This window comes from Neospora caninum, chromosome III (assembly GCF_000208865.1).
Source record: "Neospora caninum Liverpool complete genome, chromosome III".
Lineage (NCBI taxonomy): Eukaryota > Apicomplexa > Conoidasida > Eucoccidiorida > Sarcocystidae > Neospora > Neospora caninum.
The window spans coordinates 1,203,526-1,220,328 of record NC_018388.1 but is presented as its reverse complement, the minus strand read 5'-3'; the positions used below and the strand labels follow the sequence as shown (position 1 = coordinate 1,220,328).

The following is a 16,803-nucleotide window of genomic DNA, read 5'->3' as shown; positions in this document are numbered from 1 at the left end:
AAATGCTGGCAAAAACCCTCCCCGCACATGGTAGTCTAAATGCGTACGGCGCGCATAAAAGCGACTCGGACATTTCACAAACTCGACCGTGAGAGTCCACTCAGGAGAGTTCATTCGGTGAACGATTCGTTCGGCCGCTTTCGAGCCATGCTTCATGGCCATCTCTCGGTAGCTCCGATTGGCAGCTACAGAATGGCCTACTTGCCTGCGCTTGCCACCCTGGCGTCTTGTGACTACCATAACGGTCTGGAATCAGAGACACTCCACGCGTGCCGAGTGGTTTTGCGGCCGGAGCCCGATCGCGCTGTTTCCGTTAGCTCGTCCCGGACACTCCACAGCCATCCAGGGCTGTTTGGAGGCACTCCGTAACACCTCTTTGATCGCTTTGCTCTTGTCCGGCACCCCCGAGGCCGCTGCCGCTCCAGTCCGTAGACGTGATCTGATGCCCGGCGCTGCCGACAGCAACACGTCTCAAAAGTTGTATCGTGTGCGTAGACTTTCAGGCAGGCGTACACGATTGGGAGAAGCCGCTCCATTTGGGCCGCACCGGTCTCTGCCTGCTCCATGCTTCATTTGGTATTACCGACAAAAAAGCAAAGGAACCAGGAAGATTAGAAGTGGTAAACACTTCGAGCCTCCCTCTAATTTCCTCTTTTCGCCTCGGCTCTTCCTGTCTCGCTCTCGTACATCTGCTCGATTGCTGCTGAAATCAGGCCGGAAAGAGGTAACCCCACACGGGTCAGGCCTGTTTAGCACTCGTTTACACTTGGCTGTCTCTTCGTTAGTCGCTCCTGCGCCGTGTCCTTCACTTTTTTCTTCCTCTTCGTGGTACTTCGGGCACGGTATAGAGTCTGGCCTTTCTGCAACCGACAGCGAACGGCGGATACAACTGTGTTAGCTGGGTTACTAAGAAGACTCGAGTTCTTGTCCCAGATCGAATTCCAACGCACCGAGAAAAAGTGACCTCGCTGACGCACCGTGCGGCTTTTTAGTTCCCTTATGTTCAAATAGTGCAAGTTTTTCGTAGGTTACCAGGTGCATCTGCATGCATCGGTGTACCTACGGTAGATGTGACTTTCTTTATATATTTATTTGTTGTGCAACGCTGGGCGTATCCTACGGTAGGTGCGTGGCATCTGTAAACCCGTTTACCAGGATTTTGGGGACACGTTTCTCCAGGACACCAACCTTACATGCGTGCAATAAGGCCCTTTCATTAGATCTCTGGTTTTTGACGACGGAACCACCCGAACACGCACATGCCTTTCACTGGCTTCTCCTTCACTGCCATCTGCCAAATAGAACCAGACGTTCTCAGCGGTCACCTCCTCGTATACGAACTCACGTTTCAAAGGATAGTATTTTTGGTCAAGAGCAAGAAAGAGAATTCCATGCCAGCCTAGGAGCCAGCCTGTTGAGGGAAACAGAAAGCGTCTCGGTTTATACAAAGACATATATACCTTCCTCCTCACCCAGCTGCTTTCAGGAAGAACTGAGACACCTAAGGTGGCCATGACTGGCGACTGACACAGACAGGACAATCACGTGCGCGTGCAGACAGATTTTGTTAAATCCAGTTAACCCAAGTACACACATATAGGTACACGTAGACACATATATTTGAAAAAATAGATGTGAAGATGTATGCCCTGATATAAATATGTGTACGTATACGTATACGCGTGTGGGTATAGGCCTGCGATACTCTCTGAAGAAGAGAAGAGAGACGCTGCTGTCTTTTTCTTTTTCTGAGTCTGTAAACTGAAGAGAAAAGACAAGAATAAGGGGACAGGGCGATGTTGTCTGCTTCTCCCCTCCGCTGGAGTCGTCGTCTTTCAAATGACAGCATCGCGTATTTCACTGTTTGAGACGCCCTTCCACTTGTGGACGCCTCCGTGGACGGTGTAGGTGTCGTATGTCTTGTTGGGGTTAAACTGAAGAAAAACAAAACAACAGCGAAAGCAGACTGCCGAGATTCCACGGCGGCAGAAAGGGCAACCGCAGCGGCAAAATGCCAAAGACATTCTGCTGGCTCTAAACCCCACCGGAAGGTGTGATCAGAAAAGGAAGCTCAAGGACGAGACTGCGACAGAGTGGCGAGAAAAGCGACATACAGCCGAACGCCACAAAAACTACAGTGAAGGCGGAGACGAAAGGACGAACAATCGAACGGAACAGAGTACGCTCAAGACCTACAGTACGACGGAGAACGTTACAGGGCATCACCACCAGGGAAGCAGGAAAACGATACCCCGAATGCTGCCCGCAAGAATGAACGAGAGAGAGGTCGCTGGCGAGAAGAGAGAGAGCGACACGGCACACAGAAAAACGACACAGGCTTGTCCCAGCTTACCACCTCCCATCTGGAAGCAGGAAAGATGTGCTTGTTGCGTTCGAACCACTTTCTCTCAACAACTTTGCCTGCGTGCGAGTCTTCCTTCTCCACGCGGCTGTCGTTTGTCATTCGCACATCTTCGCGGACGTTGAAGTTGAAGAGAGGCCCGCTCTTCCCTCGGGCCTTTGTCTTGATCAAATCGTAGAACGTCAAACTCTGAAAAGCAAAACAGGTAAGCGGAGAGGGACGATCCAGTGCACGCGTGGCCAGTCGAGAAAAGGCACCAACCTGAAGCGGCGCGTTTCCGGAAAAAAACATGGATGTACCAGAAGAAGGACTAAGCGACGTCTCTTCGCAAAAAGAGGAGGGGCAGAAACGAGGCGAACAAAAAGAAAGCCCCGAGCGCACACGCGGCGGCAGAGTTGCTGGGGCGAGTTTTACACACGCCACGCCCTCGGCTGAGACGCGGTTCGTACGAACGCGGCAAGGAGACCTTTTCCTTGGAGTGCCATCGGCTGGAGAAGACCAAGGACGTTCCCAGGGCGAAAACCACGCCGACTCATGGGACATAAACTAAACAACTACCCCTGCGCCGGAAAGAAGCGCTCGGTTTGTCCAAACGTTCTGGCTCTAACGCCTCCACAAGAGCAAGGCGGGGCTCCCGGAAGTCAGCAACGATCGCGCACCGGCTGCAGCCGCCTCCTCTCCGAGGTCAGCAACCGAAGCGAGGCGAAAAGGCGCAAAAGATAAAAACGCGTAATCTACACAGGGGAGTAGGAAGAGGAGATCGACGACGTACGTGAGGGAGAATCAAGTCTTCCTTGATGTACATCAAGTCAATGGCTCCGACGCCGCGAAGTTCAATAAATTCCTTTTCAAGCTCCTTCCTCGCCTGGTCGAGAAACTGCAAAACCGAGCTGCCCTTCGTGACGCACGTGCGCCGCCTGTGGCCAGTCCCGTCCCAAAAGGAATAGGTGATCCAGAGCGGCTCTTCTGAGAAACGAAACGAAAAAGACACGGCGCGTGTGCAACCTTTGAGATCAGAAAGCAGAAACCGGAAGGGGCCGCAAGGCCGCCGCACATTTTCTGGGACGCGTGTGGGGAGGAAGAGACACGTGCTGGTTTGGGCAGAGAATTGCAGCGAGAGAAACGAACTGAGGAAACGAGTGGACAAGAAGCGACCGGGAGCTGAGAAGATCGCTGGGCGCAAATGGACCGCAAAAAACAAGACACAAAAGGGCCACACGAACACCTCTACAGGGAAAGAATCCTCAGCCCGTAAAGGTGCGAAAGCAGGCGATACAGAGAAAGGAGAGTGCCTTGACCTACTCTTCGCTTCGTCTTCCAGGCGATGATACTCCTCAATCAGCCGCTTCCTCTCCGCAAGAATCTGTGCGTCTCGCTCCTCGTCCTGAACACATTCGCGAGCAAGCAAATCGACAAGTAACGAACTCGTGGACACACCCGCCTGCATGGCAAACTGTATACTCTGTAGACACTATCATATATATATATATATATATATGTACGCGTGAAAAAGTTTAGTTACGCCGGCATACACCTCAATACGTACATAAACATACGGATGACAATGCATTCAGATGATACCGAACGGCTCTGGAAAGCCGGGTGTACGCCATGGATAGACATGCCATGAAATACAGATGCATGTGCCCACACTCAAGATTGCTCGCGCGTTTGTGCGTGTGCAGGATGTGACGTGTTTCCTAGGAAGCAGGCGCATGGTGAGCTTGGATTGCAAGCTCAGGCCGAAACCCCGCTTACCGGCAAGAAGTCTGTGTCGATTGTGGGGTCTTTTCCTATCCTTCGCTTCCTGAACAGAGACCGGTCGAGCTCTTCTTTTCCTTCGGCCTTTTCCGGTTCCTCGCTGTTGCTCTTGTCTCGCCCGTTGCTTGTCTTCACTCTCCCCGCCTTTCTGAAGAGTTGAACCTCGTCCTCTTCTTCGGATCTCCCTGCGACCGCGTCAGTCCTCTCTGTCTTCACCTTTGCCCGGTGTCTAGACACCTTCTCCTCTGCCGGTTCGCGGGCCTTCTCAGCTTCTGCGCTGCCGTCGCCCTCGCATCTTTCCTCGGCTTCTGCATCCCCTTCGCAGACACCGAGGGCGCTGGCTGCCGTCACAGGGGCGGGGTCAGAATGCAGCCTCTCTTGCGCGAGTTTCTCCTCGCGCTTCGTCTCCTTCTCGCGTTTGTCCAGGACTTGTACGAGAACCTCGTCTGCTTCCTCGCCGAAAGACAGCTTGCTCGGCAGCAAGCGCATTTCCAGCCTGCGTCGCTCCTGGAATTTTCTAAAAAAATGAACGTGACAACGGAAAGAAAACGGATTCGGGAACGCAGAGGAGCGGCGGTGGCATCATCCTGAGACTCCAAAGAGAGCCGACACGACGGGAGGGGGGGGGGAGCGGTGAACGAGCGAACCTCGATCTCAGCGGCTGAAAGGCCCGAATTGCATCTCTGTCTTCGTCCGTTCACAATCGCGTGGATATCTCTATGAATGCATAGAGATACGTGCAGGGAGACACAACCACATGTCGACTGCAGCTTCTCGAAGAGCGGACAACGGATACATCAGAGACAGAGAGAGATTTTTGGTGCGCCTGAGATGCGAAGAGGATCTGCCTGTGAGAGAGAGGTGCACCAGGAACGACAGCCAAGGTGACTGTTAGCCGCAGGCTTTGTCGAGTTGAGAAGACCGCTGTCTCCTTCCTACAAAGTGCCGTTTCCCTTTTGAGTTGTGTGTTTCTTCGGCTCTCTCCCCAGTTTTTCTCGCCCCCTTCTGATTTCGCCTTCGCTTTTGCAACTTACTGGGGGAAAAGGCTTCTCTGCTCGATGCGTATTTGCTCCTCGAGTTTCGCGCGCTTGTCTCTGAAGTCCTGGGCAGTGACCAGGCCAACTGTCTCCTTTTTGAACTGCTCCTCGAGTCTGTCCGCGGCGGATCCGCCGAAGGTGAGGTTTCGTTTGAGGCCCTTTGACTCGATTTTCTCCTTCGCGGCGCGCATGCGGTCGCGCATCTCCTGCCGCTGCTTCAGCAGCCGCAGCGCGCGGCCGCCCTCCGACGCCTGAATCGTCTGTAAGACGGCATTTCCACTCTCTCCCAAGTTCGACATTCTGGCAACGCAGAGAGGGACCGCCCCGAGGGACCCCCCGAGCCCCGGAAAAAACGAGACGACGAGGAGGAAAAGGGAAGGAAGGAGGCAGCAGAAGGCACGACGAGAAGAAGGGCAGAGACAGCGTGTACGGCGAGGAGAGAGCAGGCAAAAAGGAGGGGGGAAGAGAAAGAAACGAGGAAGACGAGAGCGAAACGGTGGCGAGAAAAGACAAGAGATAAGAGTGGAGGCCGAGGAAGGAGCGGAAGACGTGAGATATGAGACAAGGAGCAGTGCAAGCACGAGCGAGTGAAGGCACAAGGAGGTGACCAGGAAGGAACCACAGCCTGTCGAATTTCCTCAGACAAAAGAGCAGGCAAGAGACACGGAGTTTAAACGGACATTCGTACAGAGAGAGAGACACTAGGTACATGTAGGTACGAAATAGCTGAACTATATTTGTACATGCAGGAATCTGTTTGCCGTTCGCTTTTCCTTTGGTTTTTTTTGAACGCTTCGTTACGGGGAGACTGAAGAGGGGGATTCGGAGGAAAGGCCAAGAGGACGCAGAGCACTTAAGAACGGCACTTAACGCCAACAGCCAACAACGAAAAGGGGAGAAATGCGGCGGTTCTCCTCTTCTCCGGATGTTATGTTTCACTTTTTCCTAGAGCGGCAACTCAGAGTGTTCTGACAGATTTCCCATTCTTTGCATGCCCTGGCGGCGCAGGACCAGGCAGGGGCGGTACGAGAGACTCTTGAAACCAAAAAACCTGAGAAGCACGGCAGGCAAAGTCGACAATCCAGAGAAAGGAGAAATGCTCTGGATGCGAGGAGGCGAGATAAAGGCGATGAACAGAGTGCGCAGTATCGAGTGCCCCGTGTTGTTTCTCCGAGAAGCCGCGCAAATACTGCTGGACACAGGGCGCCCGGTACAACGAAAGGGCGTTATCCGTCCAATTTTTGTGGGAAACGTTAAACAGAAAGCCCCTGTATCCCCTGAACGATGTTTCGCAGCCGAACTCCCTCGAAAGTGTGTCTTTCCGGAGGGCGGATGGGATTTCCGGCCATTCCGCGCCTTTGCGATCGCGCTGCCGAACGCGCGAGGGCTGACGAGACCCTGTGCAGCGTACATACACTGGTGAGACGCGGCTGGTTGAGCTCGCCAGCCTACAGCGGGAGTTGGAGACGGGAAGTGCAGGTACGGATTGTGTCCCGGTTTCGAGCAGTTCTCCACCGCTCGTTGAGTTCCCCCTGCCGTACGCGCTCTGTGCGCGGAAGGACGGCCATGTTTCCGTCTAGAAACGGCCGAGCTCTCAATCAGTTAGCTCCCCGTCCCGACGGTCTGTCTGCGGACCTGCTCCAGCGTACGCGCAAAAACATGGGAAAAAGTCTTGAGTGGCGAGCGCAGCCAACTGGCTTGGGAGCTTTGGTGAAGGAAGGGCGGGAGAGCTGTTGGCCTTCTCCCAGCCCCCGCTGTAGCAATCGCTCTGTGTGTCGCGTTTTCTTGCTTGTCTTTCTGGTCGTCCCATTGCACAGTTCCTGTCTCCCATTGCAGAACGGCGCGCTCTCGCTCTTTGCCAAGGGCCATTGCCGTGTGTATGCTTCTTCGGTTAGAGAAGCCTTCGAACACGTGCCGAAATTTACAGGCTCGCACTTCCTTGTTTTCGTCCCGCTCTTTCTTGCCGCTAAGTAGCGAAGAGAGGAAGGCACCCGCGATCTTTCCACGTCCACGCAATACCGGAGACAAGGCGAAGGCTTGTCATGCAGCGGGGTTTCCCTTTCAAGACATCGCGAACGCAGTGAAGAAGCGCCGGAAGGATTTTCTGGGTTGCCCAGATAAGGGACAAGAAAGAACGGCAGCCCATACTCGGCTATCCCTTTCATCATCGCTAGCAACGGGAGGCGGTCACTTGCGCACGACTGCGAGACTCAGATCGCTACCCAACGGTTTTTTCTTGTTTCGCCGTGGAGAACGCCCGCCGGGGGAAAAGCCGAACGGACCTGCAGCAACTATTTCCTGCTTGATTCCGGCTGGCGGGGAGAGCGATTAGACAAGTCAAAGTCCGTCGAAATACTTTCCCTGCTCTTTTCTCCGATAAAGTTTCACCCCGTCCCCCCTCGTTACATGCGTGTCACTCCGATTGTCGACACTCTCGGTCACGCTCCAAGCACGGGAAACGTTCGTTCTGCCTCTCCTCTCGAGACAGGTACTGTGGAAAACCACAAGGTGCCTGCTCAGATGGCAGTCCGGTCCCTTGCCCACCCTTTCCCCTCCACATTCCTCTGGAAGCACACCCGCTACCAGCGGAACAAAAGGACCGCGAGGAGCTGAGGCAGAAGCACACGCATTTGAGAAATCTAATCGCTTTTCTGGGACAGAAACCGACAAGCAGCTTCTTGGGACTACTGTTGATTTCCCGCTCACCGATGCTGTTGCAATCTCTACAGTGTATGAGAGTGTGACCTTGGACAGCCAACTCCTGTCTTCCTCAGTTTTCTGGGTTCCTTTGAAACGCAACCTTTCTGAAAGGCTGACGATGAATCAGATTCCTTCTCTTGATCGACATCTACCCTTCTTTTTGTCTTTCGATTCATCCGCACTCCAGACTGAAGTCTATCGACTGCTTTATGTCTTGATTAAAAGGATCGTCTACTGCCGTTGTGAGTCCTCGTTCACGCGAGGCAGAAAAAATACCGGTCATGATCCTCTGCCAACTCACTCTCTCTGGCGGAAGGTCGGGTGTCTTCGTTTCAGAAGAGACGACGAGGACAGCAATCGCGGCAACGAGACCGTCCGAGGAAGGAGCGCGGGTTTTCGTGCTTGTGTTCGCCGTGAGGAAAAGATCTTCACCACCCTTGTGCGTCTTCTGGCCTACGAAAACAGCGCACCCCTGTCTCTCCGGTGTCTTGCACATTCGCGGGCCCTTTTTCGCCTCGCGCACAGGGATGGATCCCTTTTGTTTTAGAGTCGCAAGGATCGGGCTCCACTCCTCTACTCTTTTGTTGCTCCTGTGCGGTTTCCTTTTCTTGGGTCCGTAAAATCTTTTGCGTTCTCTTCTATCTCTTTGCCTCTGCACATCTAACCTCGCGCCTCCATTTGCTCTTGGAGAAGGCATCAGAGACATCGATCATATCGGCGTGTTGTCCCCCGTCTCGCCAGCCTTCCCTATCTCCGTCCGGTTGTTTCGGTCAGTCTCATCATCGCTCCCTTTTCTGCCCAGCCACGCTCTTCGTCCGGCGTCGCTCTGCTGCACGCTCCCTTCCAGACTTCTCTGCTTCCGGTTGCTGTCCTCCTCAGCTGGTCATCTTTCTCTGCGTAGGTGGACGTACGTGGCTCCTCCCGGATCCGTGCTCGGGCTTACTGCCCCGTTTGTGAGCTCCAGGGTGTGGCGAAGGGGTTTGCACGGGACTGCGCGTCGCGAGGGCTCGATCGGGGAGACAGCTGGACAAATCGCGTGGGATGTCGTTACACGGCAAGGACACGGGGATGTGTGTCGTCTGCGTTTTCCATCGCTGCTTGCTGCGACGCAAAACATCCGTGAGAATGGCGACAAGACGCCACTCTCTGGCTTACTACTCAGCCAACAGTGAGGTCGGTAGCTGATGCTTCTCTGTCTTCCCGCTCGGCTCCACTGCGATTATCGTCTAATCTTTTCTTTGTCGTTTATCCTTTTCGGCATCTTTGCCTTCACGCTTTTTGCCTCGTTGCACCATTCGTCCCCTCCAAGCTTTTTCTGCCGTCTGAAGAGAATCCGAGGGTTTGTGTTTGACTCTCAAGTGTTGCGGCAACACTCCGGGAATAAATGAAGACGGCCGTGAATATCGTGAAAATAGATAAATCTAAACGTGACTTAGCCACCACATATAGGCATGTATGTATCAATGTAGGCATATGGATGTATGTGTGTACATGTGCATGGGAATGTGACATTGAAATGTGAACAAAAGTGATCTCTTCACGCGGCCGCGCATTTCCAGGCACTAGTCAGGAGTGAGCGAAGCGACGCTGGCAGTGGCATGTCTTGACTCGACTCTTTCTCTGCTCTCGAGGTCAGCTGTGACCAGTGTAGGGTTTAGGGCGCAGGTCTGCTCGCCCCTCTCGTGACTTCTCGTGATTCAGTTTGCGTGAGGAAATGAATTTCCCAGCCTGACGAGAACGGGGCGAAGAGGGCTGAAAGAGTGTGAATGAGGCAGGGGTGTCTCTAACCGAACGTGAATCCGTCAGGGGTTACCAGACGCGTAAACCGTGGACAGCCGAAACGGAGATCATGGTGAATCGTCGCTCTCAAGGCAACCAGGAAGCGGCTCTCCACCGGTGCATGCGTCTCTCACAGTCTCGCCGGGATAGACATCCCTGGAGCCCGAAGCACCAAGCAGATAAAGACACGAAACGTGAACAGCAGGCGAACGACCCTCGCAGGAAAAACAGCTGAACGAACCCGAGAGAGCTCGGGCGTCTGTGCCGCTCAGTCTAGACGCGGACAGCACCAAGCCCCATCTCTGGACACTTTCTCGTCACTTTGGCGCGACAAGCAGAAACGACAAACTCCCCAAACACCATAGAACGTACGCGGAGTCTTTGACACTCGCGCGTTTTGGGAGTCGGCGTTCCATTTTCCCACTCCACGTCTCGCGCCGAGTCTCTCTGCCGCTACATGCGGCCTTCATAGGCTCGCGGAACGCCCGTCGATTTCGCTGCCCCGCCACAGACGACGGGACTTCATGGGGGGTGCACATTCGCGAACAGAGAAGGCTCTTTCTGGTGAGCCTGCGTCTTCCTCGGCCCCGCCTCGTCGTCGCTCTTCGAAGCTGCTCCGATGCGTGCCGGTGTGCGTCTGCCCGAATGGAGGGTGCGCCCGCGGGGGCCGCGGCGAGCGAGGGAGAACAGCCAATGGCGACGGTTCGGAGGATCTCCTCCGAGGGCGCCTCGGGGCGCTATCGAACGCGACTCAAAAGCAGCCCCCGAAAGAAATACGTTATCGGAAGAGTTGTTGGAAACGGCGCGTTCGGTGAGGTGAGGCTCTCGAACAGCTGTGTTCACCTGATTTGCGAGTCCGTCTCACCTGCATTTCGGCGCGGGCACGTGTCGAAAGGCTTCCATTATACCTTGGGGCAGGGCGCGGCATGCGCGCTTGCATAGGGACTGAAAGACACACGCAGTTTCGCGGCTAAGGGTTCCGTTCACGGTTGCCGAGTCGACGTGGGGTCCATGTGTATGTGTATCTTCGGATGGTGCATAGTCAAAAGCAGAGCAAAACCGAGAAACGGTCTGATCGGTTGAGAGAGATAGCTGTGAATCGATCGGTGGACAGGCGGCTTCTGGGGGACCGTTCAACTCGGATCGCGCGCGGGATAACTTGCCAAGGGTACACCTGACCGCGAATGCGTTTCCCGTCGCCGGCCGTCGTTTCTGATGGGCGTGAGGACAGCCGGCAGTGGCAGAGTGCGTCTGTGTCTCCTTCGCACGGTGTCTGTTTCGTCAGCCTGACTCGGCTGTCGCGACATGCAGAGCAGACTCGACCTGTCTCCTTTCTGTTGGGGTCAGAATCCCTTCAGACCCACACTGGCTCCTAGGCGTCAAGCTGTCCTTCGCTACCGGGTCGGCGGCTGTCGGCGGGGATCACATCGACCGTTTATCACGGGGACGCATGCACTTTTCTCGGCGCGTTTGAGGCCCATTCAGAAAGCACGCGACGCTGAGGGTTGTGCGTGTGGGTGTCGTGGCAGGTACGCGAATGCGTGGACAGGCAAACGAGGGAAATCTTCGCCATCAAGGTTATGGCGAAGCGCGGGCGTGACCGAGGCGCCTGGAGCACCTCAGAGATGTTCAGACGAGAAGTGAGTCTCTAGCGATGCCTCCAAAGTGAGGGCGACACAGGGCCGGAGCCGTGCACAGCGGCCAGCCACCCACAGGAGAGACAAAAAAGATTTGTGTGCCTCGTCACCCAGTGCTCTCGCTTCAACTCCAATCCGTAGAATCCACAATCGCCTGCGACTGCGTTAGTGTGAAGCGCCGGGATGAGGCAACGCACCAGAGAGATGCACGAGGGTCAAAACCTTTCAGAACACGTGATTCTCGTGTTCGCCTTTCTCGCGGCGGATGTATCGTGTGGCCAGCTCCAGCTGTGTGGATTGGAGATGTGACCGATACCAAGATAAAGATGTACCTCAGGCACAGGCAGAAACGTATTTGAGACTGTACATGCAACAGTGCCCTCCCGATCTCCAGAACTGTACTGTACCGTCGTCATTGTGCCTATCCGTTTCTCCGAATTTCATCTGCGTGATATGCTGATATGCGTGCGTACACGCATACGCAAATACTCGTGTATACTTATATACTTAATTCTGCATCAGATTACACCGTTTTACATACTGTTTTATAGATGCATATATGCATATATACACATATATCTGTACGTAACGGCGCTTGGCTTCTGGCGTGCTGTTTTCGTTGGCAAAGTCAAACTGGTGGATTCGCCGCTTTTGCGTTTTAGGTGTTCCTGCTTTCGTCTCTCTCGCATCCGAATATAATTCGGCTGGTCGATGCCTACGAAGACAAGCACAACCTTTACTACGTCATGGAGAAGTGCGATGGAGGAGAACTGTTTGAACACATCGTGAGGAGGAAACATTTTGATGAACATGGTGCCAGCCGCCTGTGCAGGTGTGTTATCAGATGGACCCACGGAACGGCGTGTGACCTCTGGTAACCTGCGCCTGAACGGAAAGCAAACAGATAAGCTCAGTATACACTTGAAAAATCACCGTATGTCTGCATGGGCTGACTTACATGCCCCTAGCGGCTACGAAACTCGCCATCCTCGATATGACTCCAGACTCACTCCACATCCAAAGGGTTATTGAGTTGCATGCATGCATGCCTGCATGTAAGCGTATTTATGGCAATACAGCGAAATGAATACTTATTCGCTTGCTGGCGAGTATTCCCTTGTTAAGGCACATGTGCAATGCAACTCAGGCTCCGCCATTTTCCGTTTCTTTCTCGCCACACGTCGTATATCTTTACTGCTAGGAACATGGAAGGTGCATGAATCTTTTTGTGCGTATGTGCGTATATACTTCTATGTAGGTATGTGTAGGATTGTTCATGAGCATATATATGTATATATATGTGTATATATACACATGTTTGCTTTCTTTGGTTGAGCAGGCAAATGCTGTTGGCCCTGGAATATCTTCACGCCTTCAACATCGTTCATCGTGATGTAAAGGCAGAGAATTTCCTGTTTCGGGACCAGTCGTTCGACTCGTCTCTGATTCTCATCGACTTCGGCATGTCCGTGAGGGTGCGCCCGGACCAAATGCTTTCAGAGGTACCTCGACTTATCTCGGGGGCTGTCGCCGGCGTTCCCTGCACATCTGTTCTCACTGGCGGGGCGTCTACTTTTGTTTCTTCGTCCTCGCCTCCTCTCTGTACAGCCGTCGTCGTGCATGTGTTTCCTATCACCAACCTCAATGCGCCCTTCTTTTTCCTTTCTTCGTTTTCTTCTCTCTTTCGGCGCGTTCCTCTTTTTATCTCTAGTGTCTCTTCCTCGCCTTCGTTGTCGCTGTTCTCTTTTTTTGGATTCTCTTTTTCTGTCTTCCACGTTTTCTGCAGGTCTGTGGCTCGCCGCATTATCTCGCCCCTGAGCTCCTGCGCCGCCAGTACTCCTGTCCCGCCGACATGTGGGCTCTCGGCGTTCTCGTCTTCCTCATGCTGTACGGAAGATATCCCTACGATGGTCACACCACTGGCCGGATTGTACGCGACATTTTGTACAAACCTGTTGAGTAAGACAACCGCCTCACAGTGAACGACAGCCATTTGGGAAGTCACCGCTGTTCCATAATCTGTTCCATAATCTACGAAACTGCATCGACGTGCCTGTTTCGCTCCCACTTGAATGCCCATCTCTCTCAATTCATCCAACTATCTCGGCGTATTTGTCCATCGCCCTTTTTGTGTATGATTGCTTGAATCCATATTTAGGCGGACCTACCTCCCGCTTAATATCGATACGTCTTCCGCCGTCGCTTCCGCTCTCGTTCTCCGTTACTTTGTATCGACCTATCAGTGCGGATGTAGATTTGCTTGTTCCACATAGGCCGCACATGCATGTGAGAGCCCCAAACCAGGGGCTCATACTGCGGCGCAGCAGAGTTCCATTACAAAACTCTGCGGCAAACGCAACTACTCATTCTAACGTTTCGTGTCGTACAGCATTGCAATCCCTATTCACCGCTCTTTCTCCGTAGGTTTATATATATATATATATATATATATATGCGTACATGTGGACGCATGTGGCTACAGGCAGGCACGCATACCCATTAGCTGAAAGTGCTCGATTCAAAAAGGTATATCCGTACTGTGGGTAGCGGATCGAGCGCGCGTTTGATATTGGTTAGGCGCGTTGGCTTTTGCCGTTTTAAGAGAGGTGAGATGTGAAGGAGCCTGAAAACATTTTGTCGGGGAAAGGGTTGGTGCGGCCGTTCTTTTGTGTTCTCCAGTTTTCGGTCTCATCACATTCGCCCCTCGTCCCTCGCCCTCTGCTTCATTCGAGGGCTTCTCGAGCCTGATCCGAAGAAGAGGTTAACCGCACACGAGGCACTCCAACACCGGTAGGAGCAGCCTGGACCACACAGGCAAAAAGTACGGGGGAAAATGAGAACACAGGAAAAGAACAGGTTTCGTTGAAGGAGAATTGGCATGGACTCCGCATTTCATGCTTGGTGAAACAGAAAGTGAAGCTGGAGAGAAACTGGAAAACAACGGTTTTCCTCGAAGCACAGTTGCAGTAGTCGATGCAAACTTATCTATCTATCTATCTATATATATATATATATATATATATATATATACGATACGTCTAAGTGTATATACGTATACCTATATAGGTATATATTGACAGATTGATAGATAGGCAGATAGATAGACGTCTGCGTCTGTTCCATGCAGTTTGATCTTTTGACACGAATAAACAAATGCTGGTAGCGAATGCCACACAGACTGTTGAGGCGTCGGCCCTCGACTTGCGTCCGAATATGGGGAGTTCGACGACACTGGATCAATAAATGGAGATATGCGATTGCGAGGCATGCAGTTTGATGAATCTCGGTGTTGGCAGGTGGATTCTCGAGGGGGATGTCGAGGCTCGGCGCGAAAAAAAAGGAGCGCGAATCCCCCTCGAGATTGTTCGCTCAGCGCATCGGAAGGTAAACAACGTTTCAGCTTTGATTTATCACCTCTTTCCTCACCGACATATCGTATTTTCTCCTCCGTCCGTTTTCCCCCTCCCCCTCCTAGAGGCGTTGTCTTTTTTGTTCTCTCCGCGTTCGACGCCCCTCTTTTCTTGGACGGGCATGCTGCTCCGCGTCGGTCTACCCCCGATTCGTTGTTGCATCTTTTGCAGGAAAAGAGTGTCTTTTCCGCCTCCTTTCTTCTTCGAATTCGTGCGTCAACGCAACCCCCCTTTCCTCTTGAGCACTGCGGATTACGCCTCAGTTTGCTTTTCTTTAGCTGTCTGTCGTCTCTCTCGCTGTCTCTCTGTTTCTCCCTCAGCGTCGCTCTGTTTCGCTCTGGCATCGGCCTCGTGGCTGCGCCCCATCAGCCCGTTTGCATGTCCGCCGAATGATCTGCTTTTCCTCTCTCCCCTGTGGCGCTTTCAGGTCACTGCGGGGAAGCCTGCGCCGATCCGAGAGGAAGACGAAAGAAAGTCGAAGAAGGAGGCTCTCCTCCACCGCCTGCAGCATCCACTGGGAATGGCGGCGGCGCTGCAGAGTGTAGGCAACAGCCCTCTGCGAGGTTTTCGAGGCGAAAGACGGCGATTCGGAGATGACGAAGGTAGACGCGGCTCAAAAGGGGGGCCCAACCGCTACTGGCACAAGGGCGGTTGGCAGAAGAAACCGCGAATGCCGCCGGAATACTCAAGACAGAACAAGAGGCTGGCAACGACACCCAGTCGCCTGCAGAGACTCGAACAGGACGAGATTGCAGACATACTCAGGTGAGAGGAAAGCCGGCGTCGGAAAATCGAACCAGCATCGAATCTCCTTCCTGCCGGATATGCGTGTTTCGGTCATACCAGAAGGAGCACTGGCATCTGCCGATCTGTACCTATAGGCATATATATATATATATATGAGTTCATAGTGAGTGTTCAAACAAGTGGCACTGTAGAACGGGGGTGTCCTTATTTGCATACAGATTTGCACATTTTCAGAACACCAGTTTTGTACATATATATATATATATATATATATATATATATATATCTGCATACATGAATCATCGGCATCCCGGTTTACTCAGATACACAGTCTCAGTATTGCTGTGGAGACCTATGGACTGCCCTTGGTTACGTTCTTCGTTTCACTCTTGGTGGTACACGAGTGGCTCCGGGTGATGCAGGTATGGATATTGCGCGGCGGCAGCCCGTTGTAACGCCTCTTTTGTCGCTTTTGTGTGTCAACTTTTGCGGCTGCTTGGACTTTGGTAGGGACGCTTCTCTGGGTTTCCTGGCGATCAAAAGCAGCAGTCTGGGATTCTCCGGCGAAGTGTCCCGCCTGGCAAGCCTGTCAGGATCCCCCAGATCAGAGTCTGATTGGATGGCTCCTCGAAGGTCTTTGTCCACCAGGCAGAAGGGTGAAGACTCAGGAACGCCGTCGGAAGAAGAGCCGGCTAGAGAAAAACGGGAAGTCGCTGAGGACTCAGTCTGTTACGAGGCTAACTGTGCGTCTTCCCGTGCCTCTGGAGAAATAGCTTGCCAGCGCGAAGGCACAGGAAGTTCCCCCCAACATTCCTGTACGCAACCACATAAACTGTCAGCCGGTATCAGCCGTCGAGTGCATGCCATGTAACATCACGCAAACCAGAGATCCTAGATATCACACTTCCATCCTGTTCCATTCCTTTACACGAGTTCGTATACGCACTTCTCTCTCTCCCTCTCTCTCTCTACATATATATATATATATATGTAATTGCAGGGAAGCACATATCCTGTATGCTTAGCTGCAGACATATATGCGCATCTTTTTTCGACAGGCGTTTGCAGTTGAGCTCAAGCGGAAGCGTTCATGGTTTCGAAACTGAAACTCGCAGGGCCTAACTGTGCATAATATCGTGTCTATTCTAACCAAGGCTCCTTTGATAGAGATACAGGTTTTCATGTAGATATTTGCTGCAGTGGGTTTTCAAGCATTAGCATTGTCTATGCATGCACATGCCCGTAGGCAGGCTTGCAGTTCCTGTGTGGTGACTAGTAGTAGCATGCCCGCTCTAGCAGAAATCTGTTGTTGTAATGTAAACCAGGGCGCAAAGGCCGAGCGGCGTTTTATCTGATAGAGATCAAGACAA

General features: G+C 52.9%; 2 protein-coding genes across 2 annotated transcripts; one reads left to right on the top strand and one right to left on the bottom strand.

The window, feature by feature from the left end:
• Nucleotides 1–1,835: 1,835 nt before the first annotated feature.
• NCLIV_008270 (putative XAP5 protein) lies at nucleotides 1,836–5,459 on the bottom strand (the record flags this gene model as incomplete). The annotated part of the gene is made up of 6 exons (XM_003880342.1): nucleotides 1,836–1,934; nucleotides 2,354–2,551; nucleotides 3,135–3,328; nucleotides 3,665–3,746; nucleotides 4,121–4,640; nucleotides 5,158–5,459. 6 exons carry the CDS (start codon nucleotides 5,457–5,459, stop codon nucleotides 1,836–1,838), a joined length of 1,395 nt encoding a protein of 464 aa, XP_003880391.1.
• Nucleotides 5,460–10,284: 4,825 nt separating this feature from the next.
• NCLIV_008260 (putative CAM kinase (incomplete catalytic triad)) lies at nucleotides 10,285–16,048 on the top strand (the record flags this gene model as incomplete). Its single annotated transcript, XM_003880341.1, has 9 exons — nucleotides 10,285–10,455; nucleotides 11,169–11,279; nucleotides 11,939–12,108; nucleotides 12,616–12,778; nucleotides 13,063–13,235; nucleotides 13,956–14,066; nucleotides 14,573–14,660; nucleotides 15,114–15,227; nucleotides 15,944–16,048. 9 exons carry the CDS (start codon nucleotides 10,285–10,287, stop codon nucleotides 16,046–16,048), a joined length of 1,206 nt encoding a protein of 401 aa, XP_003880390.1.
• Between the last annotated feature and the right edge of the window lie 755 nt (nucleotides 16,049–16,803).